The sequence below is a fragment of the Littorina saxatilis genome, linkage group LG2 (genome assembly GCF_037325665.1).
Source record: "Littorina saxatilis isolate snail1 linkage group LG2, US_GU_Lsax_2.0, whole genome shotgun sequence".
NCBI classification, from domain to species: Eukaryota; Metazoa; Mollusca; class Gastropoda; order Littorinimorpha; family Littorinidae; genus Littorina; species Littorina saxatilis.
Genome location: NC_090246.1, coordinates 18,066,812 through 18,079,872, shown reverse-complemented (window position 1 = coordinate 18,079,872; position 13,061 = coordinate 18,066,812). Strand labels below are relative to the sequence as shown.

Genomic DNA, 13,061 nt, shown 5'->3' with positions numbered 1-13,061 from the left:
TGCAAGTCCAAAACGAAGCCAACAATGCCGCCAAAATCAAGGTAATAAATGGAAAGATCTCACCTCAACAACGATGCGAAGTCCGGAGACAAGAAGAAACCAAGAGGAACACAAACCCGGTCAAGAAGACCAAGAAAGTAGGCTGAAAACAGCCGGAGCGTACAACATGCGACCAGTTCAACTGAGCGCTGAGAGTAGAATGACAAGATGGTGGCATATGCGCGCGCATATGGAAGGCAGCCTCGCTTTCGGGCTGGCCTAGACACCCTTACGGGTCTCAGTCACTCTTTTTTAGAGTCGTCTTCCTTGTTACCAAGGGGACGCGTACAGCGGTATCAGCACTGAACTATGGGTTAATTGCTATATGTGAGTTGGGTAAGATATGTAATTTAATGGAATTGTACACACGCACACATACACACAGCAGCACACAACTGAATATGACAGATCTAATTCATCACTTATAGGTCTTTCACAAATTAACTTGGAGAGTACCCAGTTACTTCAGGGCTCCCCACGGATCCCGGGACCCCCACTTTCAATTTTTAGAGGGTCCATGAACCCCCACGGCAGAATTTTAGAGGGTTCCAAGGCTCCAAAAAACAAAAAGTCCCGGTGTACTTATAAAACATTGTGGTCTCGCACAGTGTGTTGTGTACAGTAGCTTACGATTGCAGCCGGAAAAAGTAATTACGGTACGCACGATAAAAGAAATTGAGAGCGTCCCAGGACCAGCTCTTTTAAAGTTTAGTGCGTCCTGGGACCCCCTCCATACATTTCCAGTACGTGTTTTCGGCTTCCTAGTGCGTATAGGATGCAGGGACGCGCACTGTGGGGAGCCTGTACTTTCAATTACTCATTAGTTAATATACACGTACAAAATACATGTTCTTCAAGAAGAACTGTTCATGAAACTGGAGGGAAAAAACCCACAGACAGATTGACAGACAGAAATCGTTAACACCATCCCAAACTGTAAGCAACACTTCAGACAGAAAATAATAGTGCACTGGTGAACAAATAATTAGAGACATCATGAAAACTGGTTAGTACATTCTTAATGCACAATTTCATCTTTCAAGCTGCAGAAGACGCCTTTCTTAATTGTTCTGTTTATCCTCATCAATTCAAGCCATACATTAGTTGACCTATGAAATGTCAGTACTCTGCCCAGAAGATTTTGAAGGAAAAAATCCATTGAAGCCGTTATAGCAAAATAATAGGTCTAGCAAACAGCAATTGTTCAACCAAACAATTCCTTTTCCCCCCACACACATTATCTAGTATGTGTGTGCATGTACATGTATGTGCGTTTGTGGATGAGCACGGGAAATGTATTTACATGTGTTTACATGTGGTTGTTTGTTTACCTGTTCTCTGATTCTCTTTGAATTTCTCTCTGTCTTTCTCTTTCTCTGATATGTTCAAGTGAGTGGACGTACGTGCATGTGTGTATGTGTGTGTGCAACAAAATACATCTTATCAAGAGTATCTTTTGACATACAAGGAAAAATTCCTTCGTCAAGGAAGGTTCTAAGAAATTACTGTAAAGGTTTTCGGAAAAAAGGGAACAGCTGGTATTCATTAAAAGCATGAACTAACAATACCTCATCAATCTGGAATCCCATGTTATACAAGCCATTAGCAGCATCAAAGACAGTCTTATGGTAGTGAGCGTTGACTTTTTGGATGGTTGAGATCTGAAACAAAATGTATGTGTGCATCCTTATCAACAAGCGCGTTGGTACATGTATCAAACTTGTTTCATAAAAATAAATTTAAACACAGCATATTGTTTACCAAAAAATACTGTCCCAAGACGAACAACCCCACCCCCCAAAGAAGGATTCTGTTGTACTTACAAGAAATGAAGCTGTAGTTTGACGCTTTCTGTTGCCCATGTCTCTGAAGAAATAGTAATCAGCCACGACCAGTAGGGGACAGGTGTTCTTGAAAACGGCTCCTCTCTTGTGTCGGGAATTGCCTACAAATATAAAACTTATTTTCGCATACAACAACATCGCAAGCTTGTGTTCTCGAGACAAAAACTGCCTAGACTGAGTCACAAAATGCAATTAAAAGAAAAAAACATATCTATGCTCTCTCTGGCTGTAACACTTTTGACTGCTTATAACTCCAGTGATTACGGGCCAATTTGCTTAAAATGTGGCATGACAAATGCCCTTGTTATGGAATATCTGTCGGATGGAGAGGTAATTAAGTGTGAAGCATTGCTATAATGCCATGACATCAGAACGTCCACAACTGTCAGAAGCACAGACTGTCATACGCTTGTACACACAAAAACAAAAAGAGAAAATTTTAACTCGGATCTTGAACGTCTTCTTCTCCTTAATTCTGGCGTTGACCCTTGCCTAAACCAAACCTTGACTTTCCCTAAAATTTCGCAGCTGTATTCATTTTTATGCCGCATCACCAATCTGCCCTATATACCCTAAATCCAAACAGATATGCTGAAAATGTGCTCAGAATAAAATAAAGTCTGTTTATGCAAATTATGTCCTATGTTAGCGTGCTTTGTCAAAACCCCACCCGTCTTGGTTTACAGGTTTCAGCTAGCCAGGCCTTAATTGTCTTGGTGATGACAGATACCAATCCCAGGTTTTCAGTATCAATCTCTCAGTTTCAGAAAGGCATATCACTAAATGTTTTCATATCACTTGACGCAACTTGATTCCTAGAAGATTCTTTATATTTCTGTGTTTCAGTCCCCATAAGCCCCATTGTTGAACTGTGTGAGAAACTGTAAATATCCCACGGTGTCAACAAAATCAACACACCTCCCATATTGGTTGCATTTTGCCCGTAAGACTGTTGTGTGTTACGAGCACTCCCCTCTGGCAGTCGGATGCCGTCCTTCATTTTGGTTCTGCAAGGAAAATTTAGGTGAAAAGAGGACACAGGAATTTATCATGCGAGTATATTGAAAGCCACAAGTAGCCCCTTGTGTAGGGCTTCGTCCAAAACCAAGACATAATACATGTAGGTTATTCAAATCATTAGCACCTTCAATAGGTCACTTTCAAAATCAAAGGTCCAGCCTATTCCCGTTTTTACCAGCACACCAAAAATTCCATTTGTGAATTCACCAACTCTTAACCAAAGCCATCATGCAATCACTTTAGATCATAATTTTTAAATGACCAATGTCTGGCCTTAACTGAACAATGCATATCCTGAACATATTTGAATGGTATCTCAGCCCCCCCCCCCCCCCCCCCCCCATCTAAAAAAATGAGATTGTATAACCATACCGTTTTCCTGTTTCAGGATCAATAGGGAGGATTTCATCCCAGTTGACATCTGATCCTCTGTAGGAAATCATGGTGAAGTTGTCTGATGGTTTGTGATGCCTCCATGCAGGCTGTCAACACATTGAGAAAAAAGGCAGGACAAGATTAAATGCCATACAGACATGGATTCAGTTAGAAGTATGTAGTGTACCTCAGTACCTGCCCTTTTTTCAAAAGCTTGCTGATCACAACTAAACGCTTTAAATTCCAAGGACATGATTTTCTTTTCATCAAATCCTGTGGACAGTTGTTTCCCTTGAAACAGCCGACTAAACTGTCCAAAGAAAAACAACAACACTAACCAAGACCTCTGGCTTTACTTTTTCTGTGTATCAGTTGTGTTTTAACACATCTGACACTTACGGGGAATGAGATAGGCTCATACGTGTTAAGACAAAGCTGTTACTCAGAATGAACAAGTGAGGCTATATAGCTGGCAAAGTTATAGATTTTATTCACAAACAAGTAAAAATTGTTTGGAAATAACTCTTGTCATTTTTGTATGACCTGTAAAAGAGTTTCTATTCCTTGAAGGTGAGGCAACATCAACCTATAATATATATTTAGCTGTGGGAATAACAAATGGAGACACACTGTTGTCGCTGCTGTGTTTTCCCGAAAACATGAGACGGTAACCCTGATAGTGATACGTGAAAAAAAAAAAAAAGAGTACTTAAATTTGGTGATTTCTGTTCGCAACAACAAAATGCAAGAAACACATACAAACTTGTACAACCTACTCTTTCCCTCCATCAAAACAAAAGAATACTAAGCTAACCTGATCTTTTCCATCAACTTGATCAAGTGAAATCCAAAAGTGAACACTGAATGTAAAAAAATACTCACCTCAACCATATACGTGTCATGCTGAAAATTTATACTTGACGACAGAATTCCATCTTCAAAATGAGCATTAACCGTCACAGAGCTGTCCTCTGAAAAAAAGAAAAGACGACAGCAAGTAAAGAATTGCTACTGCACTGTTTACATCCTCATAGCAATGTAAACTAGAATAATAATGTGAGATACAAATTGAAAAATGAACATAAAAACAGTTAGCTCTGTTACAAAGTTCTAAGAGAATAAACGAAGTCTGGAAACACCTGTCGGGTTTGTATGGGTTGTGAAAGAGTGAATACCTTTGCTTTTTCTCAGACACACTTACGACACGTTTCCTGTACACATGTATGATACACACACCCTTGCTAGTGACTGGCCTATAATGTCGCGTGGGAAAGTTTCCCCACGTGACATTATAGGCCAGTCACTGACTAGCGAGGGTGTGTGTATCAGTTTGCTTGAGAAAAAGCAAGGGTATTCACTCTTTCACAACCCATACAATCCTGACAGAGTTATTTCAGAAAATCGTCTATTGAGACGGCTGCACTACAACTCTTAACACTGTGAGTGTGTGACAAATTATTCAGTGAGAGATCCACTACAAGCAACTGCTGCACAGTACATTTTCAACTTTTTCCGTCACCTAGATCTACAGTAGTAAATACTCGCAGTCGCATTTTTTTTTTACAGATGATAACAAACCTGCCAGGTGACCAGTGTAGAAGTCGTTTGGGTTGACGTAAAAAGGCTCATTATTCCCATGCTCATCAACGGTAACTGCTCTGAAGTGCGGACTTAGTACAGTAGACCCTGCTTGAAGCACCAAGTTAAACTTCCTGTGACAAATAAAACGGGCGAAACGAAATAATATGCTGTACAATATTGAAATAAAAGCAGTGTAATTTTAAACCTGATTTTTTAACACTTTCTACCCCACCTATGTTGACCAAGTTATTTTTTTTAGCTGAGACCAGCTGTGCTGCAGCAGGTCACTCAGAATTGTAGTAACTATATGTAGAAACTGTGTATCAACATGCTGGAATGCAGGCGTTAGATCGACGTTACAGGAAGCGACTGAAGTGACTGTGAGTACGGATATATCCGTACCAGGGCAGATAGAGCCATATGCAGACCTGTTTACCCTAAACCCGAGGCAAGAGTACTTTCCCAAAAAGTTGAGTGTATTTTTCAAAAAGTTGGTGTACTTTGCAAGCAAAGCCATATGGGCTAGGGAAAATGTACGCGTGGGTGCAAACGTGTTTGTGTAAGAATAGCATGTCTTGTGAACACCTTCAGAATTTAACTCCTTCCAATACAACAGGGATAAAACAATTTTATTTACCTGTCAGTTTATAGCATTATAACCAGTGTCTTCCAAACAGATTGATAATGAAAAGATGAAGTTCGTGAAATAACATCTGAGGTTGACAGTGGCAAGTTCATTTTTACAATCATCTCAGAAAACATTGCTTCAGCACGGACTACAGCCTTTTCTTCTGGCAGGATTTGCTTTGCGGGAATGAACTTCATAATTCCTTGGCAGCTTTCAGCGGATTTCTTTGCAGCAACCTTGTCCAGGTGAGTTTTGGAAATGCAGTGTCGTTCGATGTCATATTTCCCAGCATGGGCAACGGAGAAATCTGATTTACAATACTTGCAGTGTGCATGACTTTTTCCCATAGTAGACTCCACAATTCCTGGCTCTTTCTTATATTTCTCCAAGAAAATCTGCTGCTTCTGCTGTTTAGACTTGGTACAGTCATCCGAAACTGACACATTTTACCGCTTCATTTTGCCACGATTCTCCAGACGATCGCACGTGCCAACAACTGAACAAGGTTTCCACAGCTGAAGACTCGCTGTCATGGTTATCTCCCTTCGACCGAAACCGGTATCAGTTGTACCATCCCGTAATCAGCACACCAACACCGGAAAACGTATTCTAGACTTTTTCTTATGCGTATTTTGTGCGTGTGTCGCGTATTTGCGTACCGATAATAATTTGGCGTACAAAATACGCCCAAATCGTACTGGTAAACAGGTCTGCATATGAGTGGGTACGGATATATCCGTACCTGGGAGACAATGAGTTAAGACTTAATGTATGTTGAAATACACATAACCCTAAAAACAATAACTAGACATTTAGAAATTAAGTACTGCAGGGATGTTGTTACAAATTCACACCTATAGGACAAATGTCCTGAGCTCTTCAGCATCAATAGGACATTTGACCGCTTTTAGAAATTTCAATAGGACATCGTAATTTTGTGAAAAACACTGTCCATGGAAGGGCTCCAAAATCATGTGCACACACACACATGCTTCAACATACACACATCATGTAGTATTTTCACCAAACAGTTTTGCATACATTGTTTTATTCATTTAGTTTCAAATAGGACCCACACAAAAAGAAACAAACAACTAAAAAGCAACAAAAACGTTCAGCACCCTTTTTTTGATTGTCTCACAAACTGCAAGATTTGACTAGAAAATGAAATACTGAGAAAAAAAGTCCGTTTCAACACAGATTCGACAAAACAGTATGGTCTCTTTGATGTCAAGGTCTTACCAACCAAACAGGGTCGGCAATGAGTAGTTAAAAGACCGTTTCTGCGAATTTCCTGCTGTGCCGACACCATGTCCTGTACAAATGACAACACTTCTCTTTTCGTAGTTGTGTCAGTTTCAGCGGCGACACTGTCATTGGCACTGTCATTTTCAAGAATGACGCTCGGCGTGTTTTCACCTGTTTTTGACCCAAACGTAGCACAGGATGCCGTTGAAAGACAAAGGTGTTCAGCTTTTGTCGATCTTTGGGCGTCCTAAGTTTTATTTCAGTGTCACAATTCAATGCGCTTCTTCAAAATAACTCGGACTGAAACCAAAAGCAAACGTAAGACTTGTAATCAGTTGGAGTTGTCTCCCGTACTCCTAACTTTAGTGTGCTGCAGAAGGGTGTTCCCAAACGGCTCATGTCACAAACGGTTCGGAATTCCCGAAAAAGCAAGATCCACACTGCACAACTTCAGTGCACCTGTACACGAGAGTGCTCGGTCGCGTTTTTAAAATGTGTGTATCTTGAAGGGAAAATATCGCGCTGTCCGAAGGAATGGAGTTCTTATCGGACAATGACAGCGCTCAGTTCAAAACGATAGGACATCTGACCACCATGCGGCTATGTGAATCGGACATTTGAGCCTTTTAATCGGTCTATGTCCGATGTCCGACGCCTAACGACATCCCTGGTACTGCCAAACTCAGACAGATATAGTGGCATGCATGCACACACATTGATTTGACCCCAGTCTTATCACGTTTTTCTTTTATTTATATCAATGATCATATGATGATTTAAGTTCCTGAATGTCATAAGACCGGAAAAATAAACAGTTCAAAGTCAACAGGGGTGTTTGTTCCTTCCTTGTTTCGCTAATGAAAGAAACACAATGACATATATTAAACCAGAAGTATAATCTTAACATTTTTGCTTCTGAAAGTTTTGAGGTTCTCTCTAAGGTTTGTACACACTGTATTTCAAGTAAATGTGCATAAAACTACACTGAGGAGATACACGAAGTCTATGGCCATGCACATCTCAAACAACTTAGTTTGTAAAAAAGGATGATAACATACATACCTGCCAAGTGTTCTGAAGCTAACATGCTTGGTTTGAGAGACCTGTCCATCAGCACTCCTCTTAGTTCTTGTGGTAACATGTAGGTCCTCTGATTTCAAAGTTTCAAAGTATCGCACCTTTTTGTTAAGATCAGCTGAAAGTCAGAAGTCAAAATATTAAAAATGCACAATCCCTTCAATCTTGTTTGCTTGATTTTTCAAATCGTAAAACATTTCACTGTGCAGACATGACATACTGTATTGTATAAAGTAAACATACATGTAGTACCTGCCTTTTTTCCATTTTTAGTACTGCAGGGATTAGGGGGGGGGGGGTTGGATTTGATTTTGAATAATCATACAATTATTATACAATGCTTTAAATTAATGTCATATACGCCAACTGGAGAATACTGGAGGTAAAATATACTGATAATGTTATATTGTATGTGTCTTTACAGAGTGTGCCGGGGTATGTACGGGCCTTTTCTGTGCATTTAACGCGGCACATTTCCGAAGAGATCTGGCAATAGACAAACGTCGCTCTCACACTCAAATAAATTGAAATATAATCAAAACGAAGGCCTTTATTGTGCAAGTCACTCGACATGCAGATGTATCTCACAGTTCTCTGCTACAATAATAAGTACCTAAAATGTTTCCAAAGCATCTGAGTAAAGAACTGTTGGCTGCAAAATATGACTATGAATCTGGAAAAATGTATTGAAGTACACGCATATATACCTGGCAAGATTTGTTTCTGTGACTGGTCGACAGACGATGCAATTTGCTTTTTTCCCTTCTTATCGTACAAAAAATTCATTCCGTGTAAAACTCCAGTTCTTTGACACTGACAGGCAACAAATCTTGCAAAGTTTCAGTGGCTGCATTTTAGCAGACGGTCTTTCCCATGTTTAGCATATATATATATATATGATATATAGTCATCAAAATCTCATTTCCGGCCCTAGGCAACGTCCATTATATGCAATGTAGACATGAAGTTACGGGTCTGAAACAATATTATTAATATTATAGTCGTTTAGTCTTCATCGTGCGCGAATCCCTATCCCCAATGGAGGTCTCCCTTTTGCGTACTTCGGAGCGGTGTCACGTGATACGCAGAAATGGGTTGGAGGGCAAGAAGCGGAACGGCTAGTAGCGCCGTCAGTGCGCCGCTCGATGATTCGGGAGTGTTTTAATTGAATAGATGTCGAAATCAGGAACAAAAACGGTCGACCAGCCAAAAGAGAAATACATTACATCATTGAGTGACGTTGCTAAAGTGCGATACTTGGAGAAATTGACCGAAGCTCTTTAGTTTCAGATTACATATAATTTCTGCTTCAGTGTGTGTGCATGAGTTTTCATTTTGTTATTATTCAAGAAATTGTAGTTCTATTTCTAACTTTGTATGTTTATGTGTGAAGCTCTTTAGTTTTAGATTACCTATTATTTCTGCTTCAGTGTGTGTGAGTTTTCATTTCATTGTTATTCGAGAAATGGTATTTCTAACTTTGTATGTTTATGTTTGGAGAAGCGATTCTTTTTTCCTTTTTGGGATCAAGTCTGGTGTCTGCTTTAGTGCTTACTTTGATATTACCTTAGAACATTTATTGTGAACCTGTAAATGTGTAATGTGTGTGTGTGTTTTTTGTTCTTCTTTTTTATTTTTTCTATTTCTTTTTACTTTAGTGCTGCTGAAGACAGTAACTAAAAATTTCCCTGAATTCAGTGTTACGTGTTTTTTGTTTTTAATTTGTATATATATATGTTGACAATGACAGTTCAGTTAAATAAAGCGTTGAACACATTATATGTATTTTAATTTTTACCAATCTGTCACTCTGTGAATGTGAAGCTGGTGTGAGTGTGATATTTAACACATTACTTTTGATTTGTACCTAATCTCTGCCTTTGTTAGCTCCAGTAGGTGTGTTTTCAACAGTTTTGTTCAATTTTGTGAAACGTTACTGTTTTGAGACAAACCAGACACATATTTTTCCGTTTAGGACAGCTGGGCTCAACATATTAACTTTGTTGACTAAACAAAGGAGCCATTACACAGATACACACTCATTCTGACAATCACTCACCAGATTCTTCACAATTAAGAAATGTCTCAGATAAGACACACGCAAGCTTTAAAAAAAAAAAGTCTTAAGAACAAAAACGTTACTGCAACAACAATGTATTTATTAGTTCTTACTAAAATCACATGCTTCAATAAAAAAAAAAGCATAAACTGTACAGACATGCTAACCAGCACTGATTAAGGCACACACTTGGAGTCAAAAAGCTATGGCATCAACATAAGCAGTGTTGAATCTGTTTCAAATTGCACACTTCAGTCAAAAAGCTATGGCATCAACATATGCAGTGTTGAATCTGTTTCAAATTGCACACTTCAGTCAAAAATCACATGTCTGACAATGAGTGAATTAGTGTTTCCAATCAATGAACGGTAACTGTTTACATATAAAAAGTGAAAAAAAAAGTGAAAAAAAGAAAAGAACTGTACACACACACACTTGGCATCAGATCTCAAAATCAAATAAGGAATAGTGTTGAGTCTTGAAAATGCTTTGAATTATACACACTTGAGCCAGGAAGCAAAAAAAGGAACTACACTCATGCCAGCCAGCACAAGTCATACAGATACTGTACACAAGTCAAATCAATACTGTGTTTCAGGTTTGGCATCCACATAAACAGTTTTGTTGAGTCACTTGAGAAAAAGTGACTCTATGTAATCGGTCAGTGTTAGTCTGTCCGGCCGGCCGGCCGGCCGGCCGGCCATCCGGCCGGCCGTCCGTCCGTAGACACCACCTTAACGTTGGACTTTTCTCGGAAACTATCAAAGCGATCGGGCTCATATTTTGTTTAGTCGTGACCTCCAATGACCTCTACACTTTAACGATGGTTTCGTTGACCTTTGACCTTTTTCAAGGTCACAGGTCAGCGTCAAAGGAAAAATTAGACATTTTATATCTTTGACAAAGTTCATCGGATGTGATTGAAACTTTGTAGGATTATTCTTTACATCAAAGTATTTACATCTGTAGCCTTTTACGAACGTTATCAGAAAAACAAGGGAGATAACTAGCCTTTTCTGTTCGGCAACACACAACTTAACGTTGGGCTTTTCTCGGAAACTATAAAAGTGACCGGGCTCAAATTTTATGTGAACGTGACTCATTGTGTTGTGAATAGCAATTTCTTCCTGTCCATCTGATGCCTCATATAATATTCAGAACTGCGAAAGTGACTCGATCGAGCGTTTGCTCTTCTTGTTTCTGTTTTAAATCACACACTTGTCAATAAACTATACAGACATGCTAACCAGCATTGATTAAGGCACACACTTGAGTCAAAAAGCTATGGCATTAACATTAGCAGTGTTGAATCTTGTTTCAAACTGCACATTTCAGTCAAAAAGCGAGTGAATCGGTGTTTCAATCATTAGCAAAATTAATACTGCTGTTGAGGTTTGGAATCAATGAACAATAACTGTTCACACATCAATACTGTCAAAAGTGTAAAAAAAAAAAGAACTGTACATGCACCCACATACTAAGCATCATATCTCAAGATCAAATAAGGAACAGTGTTGAGCCCTTGAAAATGTTTTCAATAATACACACTTCAGTCAGAAAGCAAAAACAAAAAAGTAACTACACACATTCCTGCCAGCACAAATCATATAGATACATAAATAAAATTAATACTGTTTTTCTGGTTTGGCATCCACAGAAGTTATGTTTATGTTTTTCCTGTTGATTTTTTTCAGCCACGCTCTCCTTCTTTTCTCCAGTAAATCTCGGTGTCTTCCTCCAGCGTCGACTTTCGGAATTCTGAAAAATGCAAGAGCATTTTCCTTGTTGCTTCGGCTTGTGCAACCGATTATGCAACAAGTATTCACCATCTTGAATGAAATTTAGCCAAATCGTCGACGCAAATACGGAATCGCCGCAGCGAAACTTCGCGATCGGCGCCACGCTTCCATGTTTTCGCTAAGCGGCGCGGTGGCTTCTTGCCCTCCAAGCCCCGGTGCGCACGAAGTGATGACGTCAATAGGGAGACCTCCATAGAAGTCAAACTTTATTCCGTGCAGTCAGAACAGAATACTATGTCAGAATAGCAATATAAACACTATTGTGTTTCAGCGTAGCAATAAGGTCCAATATTTAGACTGGAACAAGTATAATGCGACTCATCTTCGACTCGTCGGCATTATACTTATCTCGTCTAAATATCGGACCCTTAGCTATTGCTACGCTGAAAACACAATAGCTGTCAATGATCAAGGCCTGATGGTGCACAATTAAGTTTCTGTTGCATGAGATCACTAAAGGGTGGGGGTGCAGGGGGATACCACCAAAGTAATTGTTTGATGTAAGGTTTAAATTCAGAGGCTTTCCATGACCACTATGTCAGGTAACATGTACTAATTCAGAGGATTAACTGTGTTACCTGTATCTTACTAAATGATTCAGTGCTGCTTCTGAATGCCATTATGCAGGACATTTTATCTCTTTGAACTTAGAATTTCATTGTTTCTGACTACCGTTTCTAAGTAACTACGTTTACAAATTACTAATTTTAATAATACAGACTGTACAACAAGAAACACGGAAATGACACTATTCTATTATCGTTTTTTTTTCTTGGGTACTTGCTGCACAAGCTTCGAAATAAGAGGCAACAGTACAAATTCGCTGAAGATTTCTATAACACAGACGGAATGAAAACACGAAACTCACCAATATCAGATCTACACACAACAGTCAAAAGAAGAACACACCAAGTAACTGGTTTCACAGAAGCCGAGAAGGTCTCCGTTCACAGAAACCTGTCCACTAACTGTACCCTGGTAAGCAGACGACAAATCAAACATGAATAGCCATTTACCACATTCAACTTACCTGAACAATAAACAGCAAACAAGAAGCACATAAATACACAGCTCGGTCTCATGATGCTAACCGCATAGGGCTTGTGACATATACGAGCCTAAATCAGCGCTAGAAATCATACTAGCGAACATTTGGCACAGAAGTTTGGCATCTGACGGAAGCGTTCGGAACCACCGCGGGACAGTTACGCACAACAGCAAAGTCACCCGGATAATTTAAGCGATAGTTCCGTATTCGACAGAGACGCGTAACAGAGTTGCTTAGTGGCTGAAAGCATTTCTTTTATGTCTTCTAATTTAAGACTTTTTCATCCGAATTTTTACGGTGATTTTTATCATCAACGTCTTTGGCTCAAAGGAACAAAACTGAT

At 39.4% G+C, this 13,061-nt stretch overlaps 2 protein-coding genes across 2 annotated transcripts in view; both read right to left on the bottom strand.

Annotated features, from left to right (window-relative positions):
* Nucleotides 1–7,876, bottom strand: part of LOC138957206 (ADAM 17-like protease) — a 64,689-nt gene extending 56,813 nt beyond the window's left edge. Inside the window, exons 1-6 of the mRNA XM_070328363.1 lie at nt 7,798–7,876; nt 4,857–4,964; nt 4,161–4,249; nt 3,276–3,385; nt 2,802–2,890; nt 1,863–1,984 (exon numbers count right to left, since the gene is read on the bottom strand). Of these exons, the coding sequence (XP_070184464.1) occupies nt 1,863–1,984; nt 2,802–2,890; nt 3,276–3,385; nt 4,161–4,249; nt 4,857–4,964; nt 7,798–7,876 (597 nt within the window). The remainder of the gene's footprint in view (nt 1–1,862; nt 1,985–2,801; nt 2,891–3,275; nt 3,386–4,160; nt 4,250–4,856; nt 4,965–7,797) is intronic.
* Nucleotides 1–13,061, bottom strand: part of LOC138957197 (ADAM 17-like protease) — a 60,387-nt gene extending 47,326 nt beyond the window's left edge. Inside the window, exons 1-8 of the mRNA XM_070328355.1 lie at nt 12,701–13,061; nt 7,798–7,930; nt 4,857–4,990; nt 4,161–4,249; nt 3,276–3,385; nt 2,802–2,890; nt 1,863–1,984; nt 1,608–1,700 (exon numbers count right to left, since the gene is read on the bottom strand). Of these exons, the coding sequence (XP_070184456.1) occupies nt 1,608–1,700; nt 1,863–1,984; nt 2,802–2,890; nt 3,276–3,385; nt 4,161–4,249; nt 4,857–4,990; nt 7,798–7,930; nt 12,701–12,752 (822 nt within the window). The 5' untranslated portion in view covers nt 12,753–13,061. The remainder of the gene's footprint in view (nt 1–1,607; nt 1,701–1,862; nt 1,985–2,801; nt 2,891–3,275; nt 3,386–4,160; nt 4,250–4,856; nt 4,991–7,797; nt 7,931–12,700) is intronic.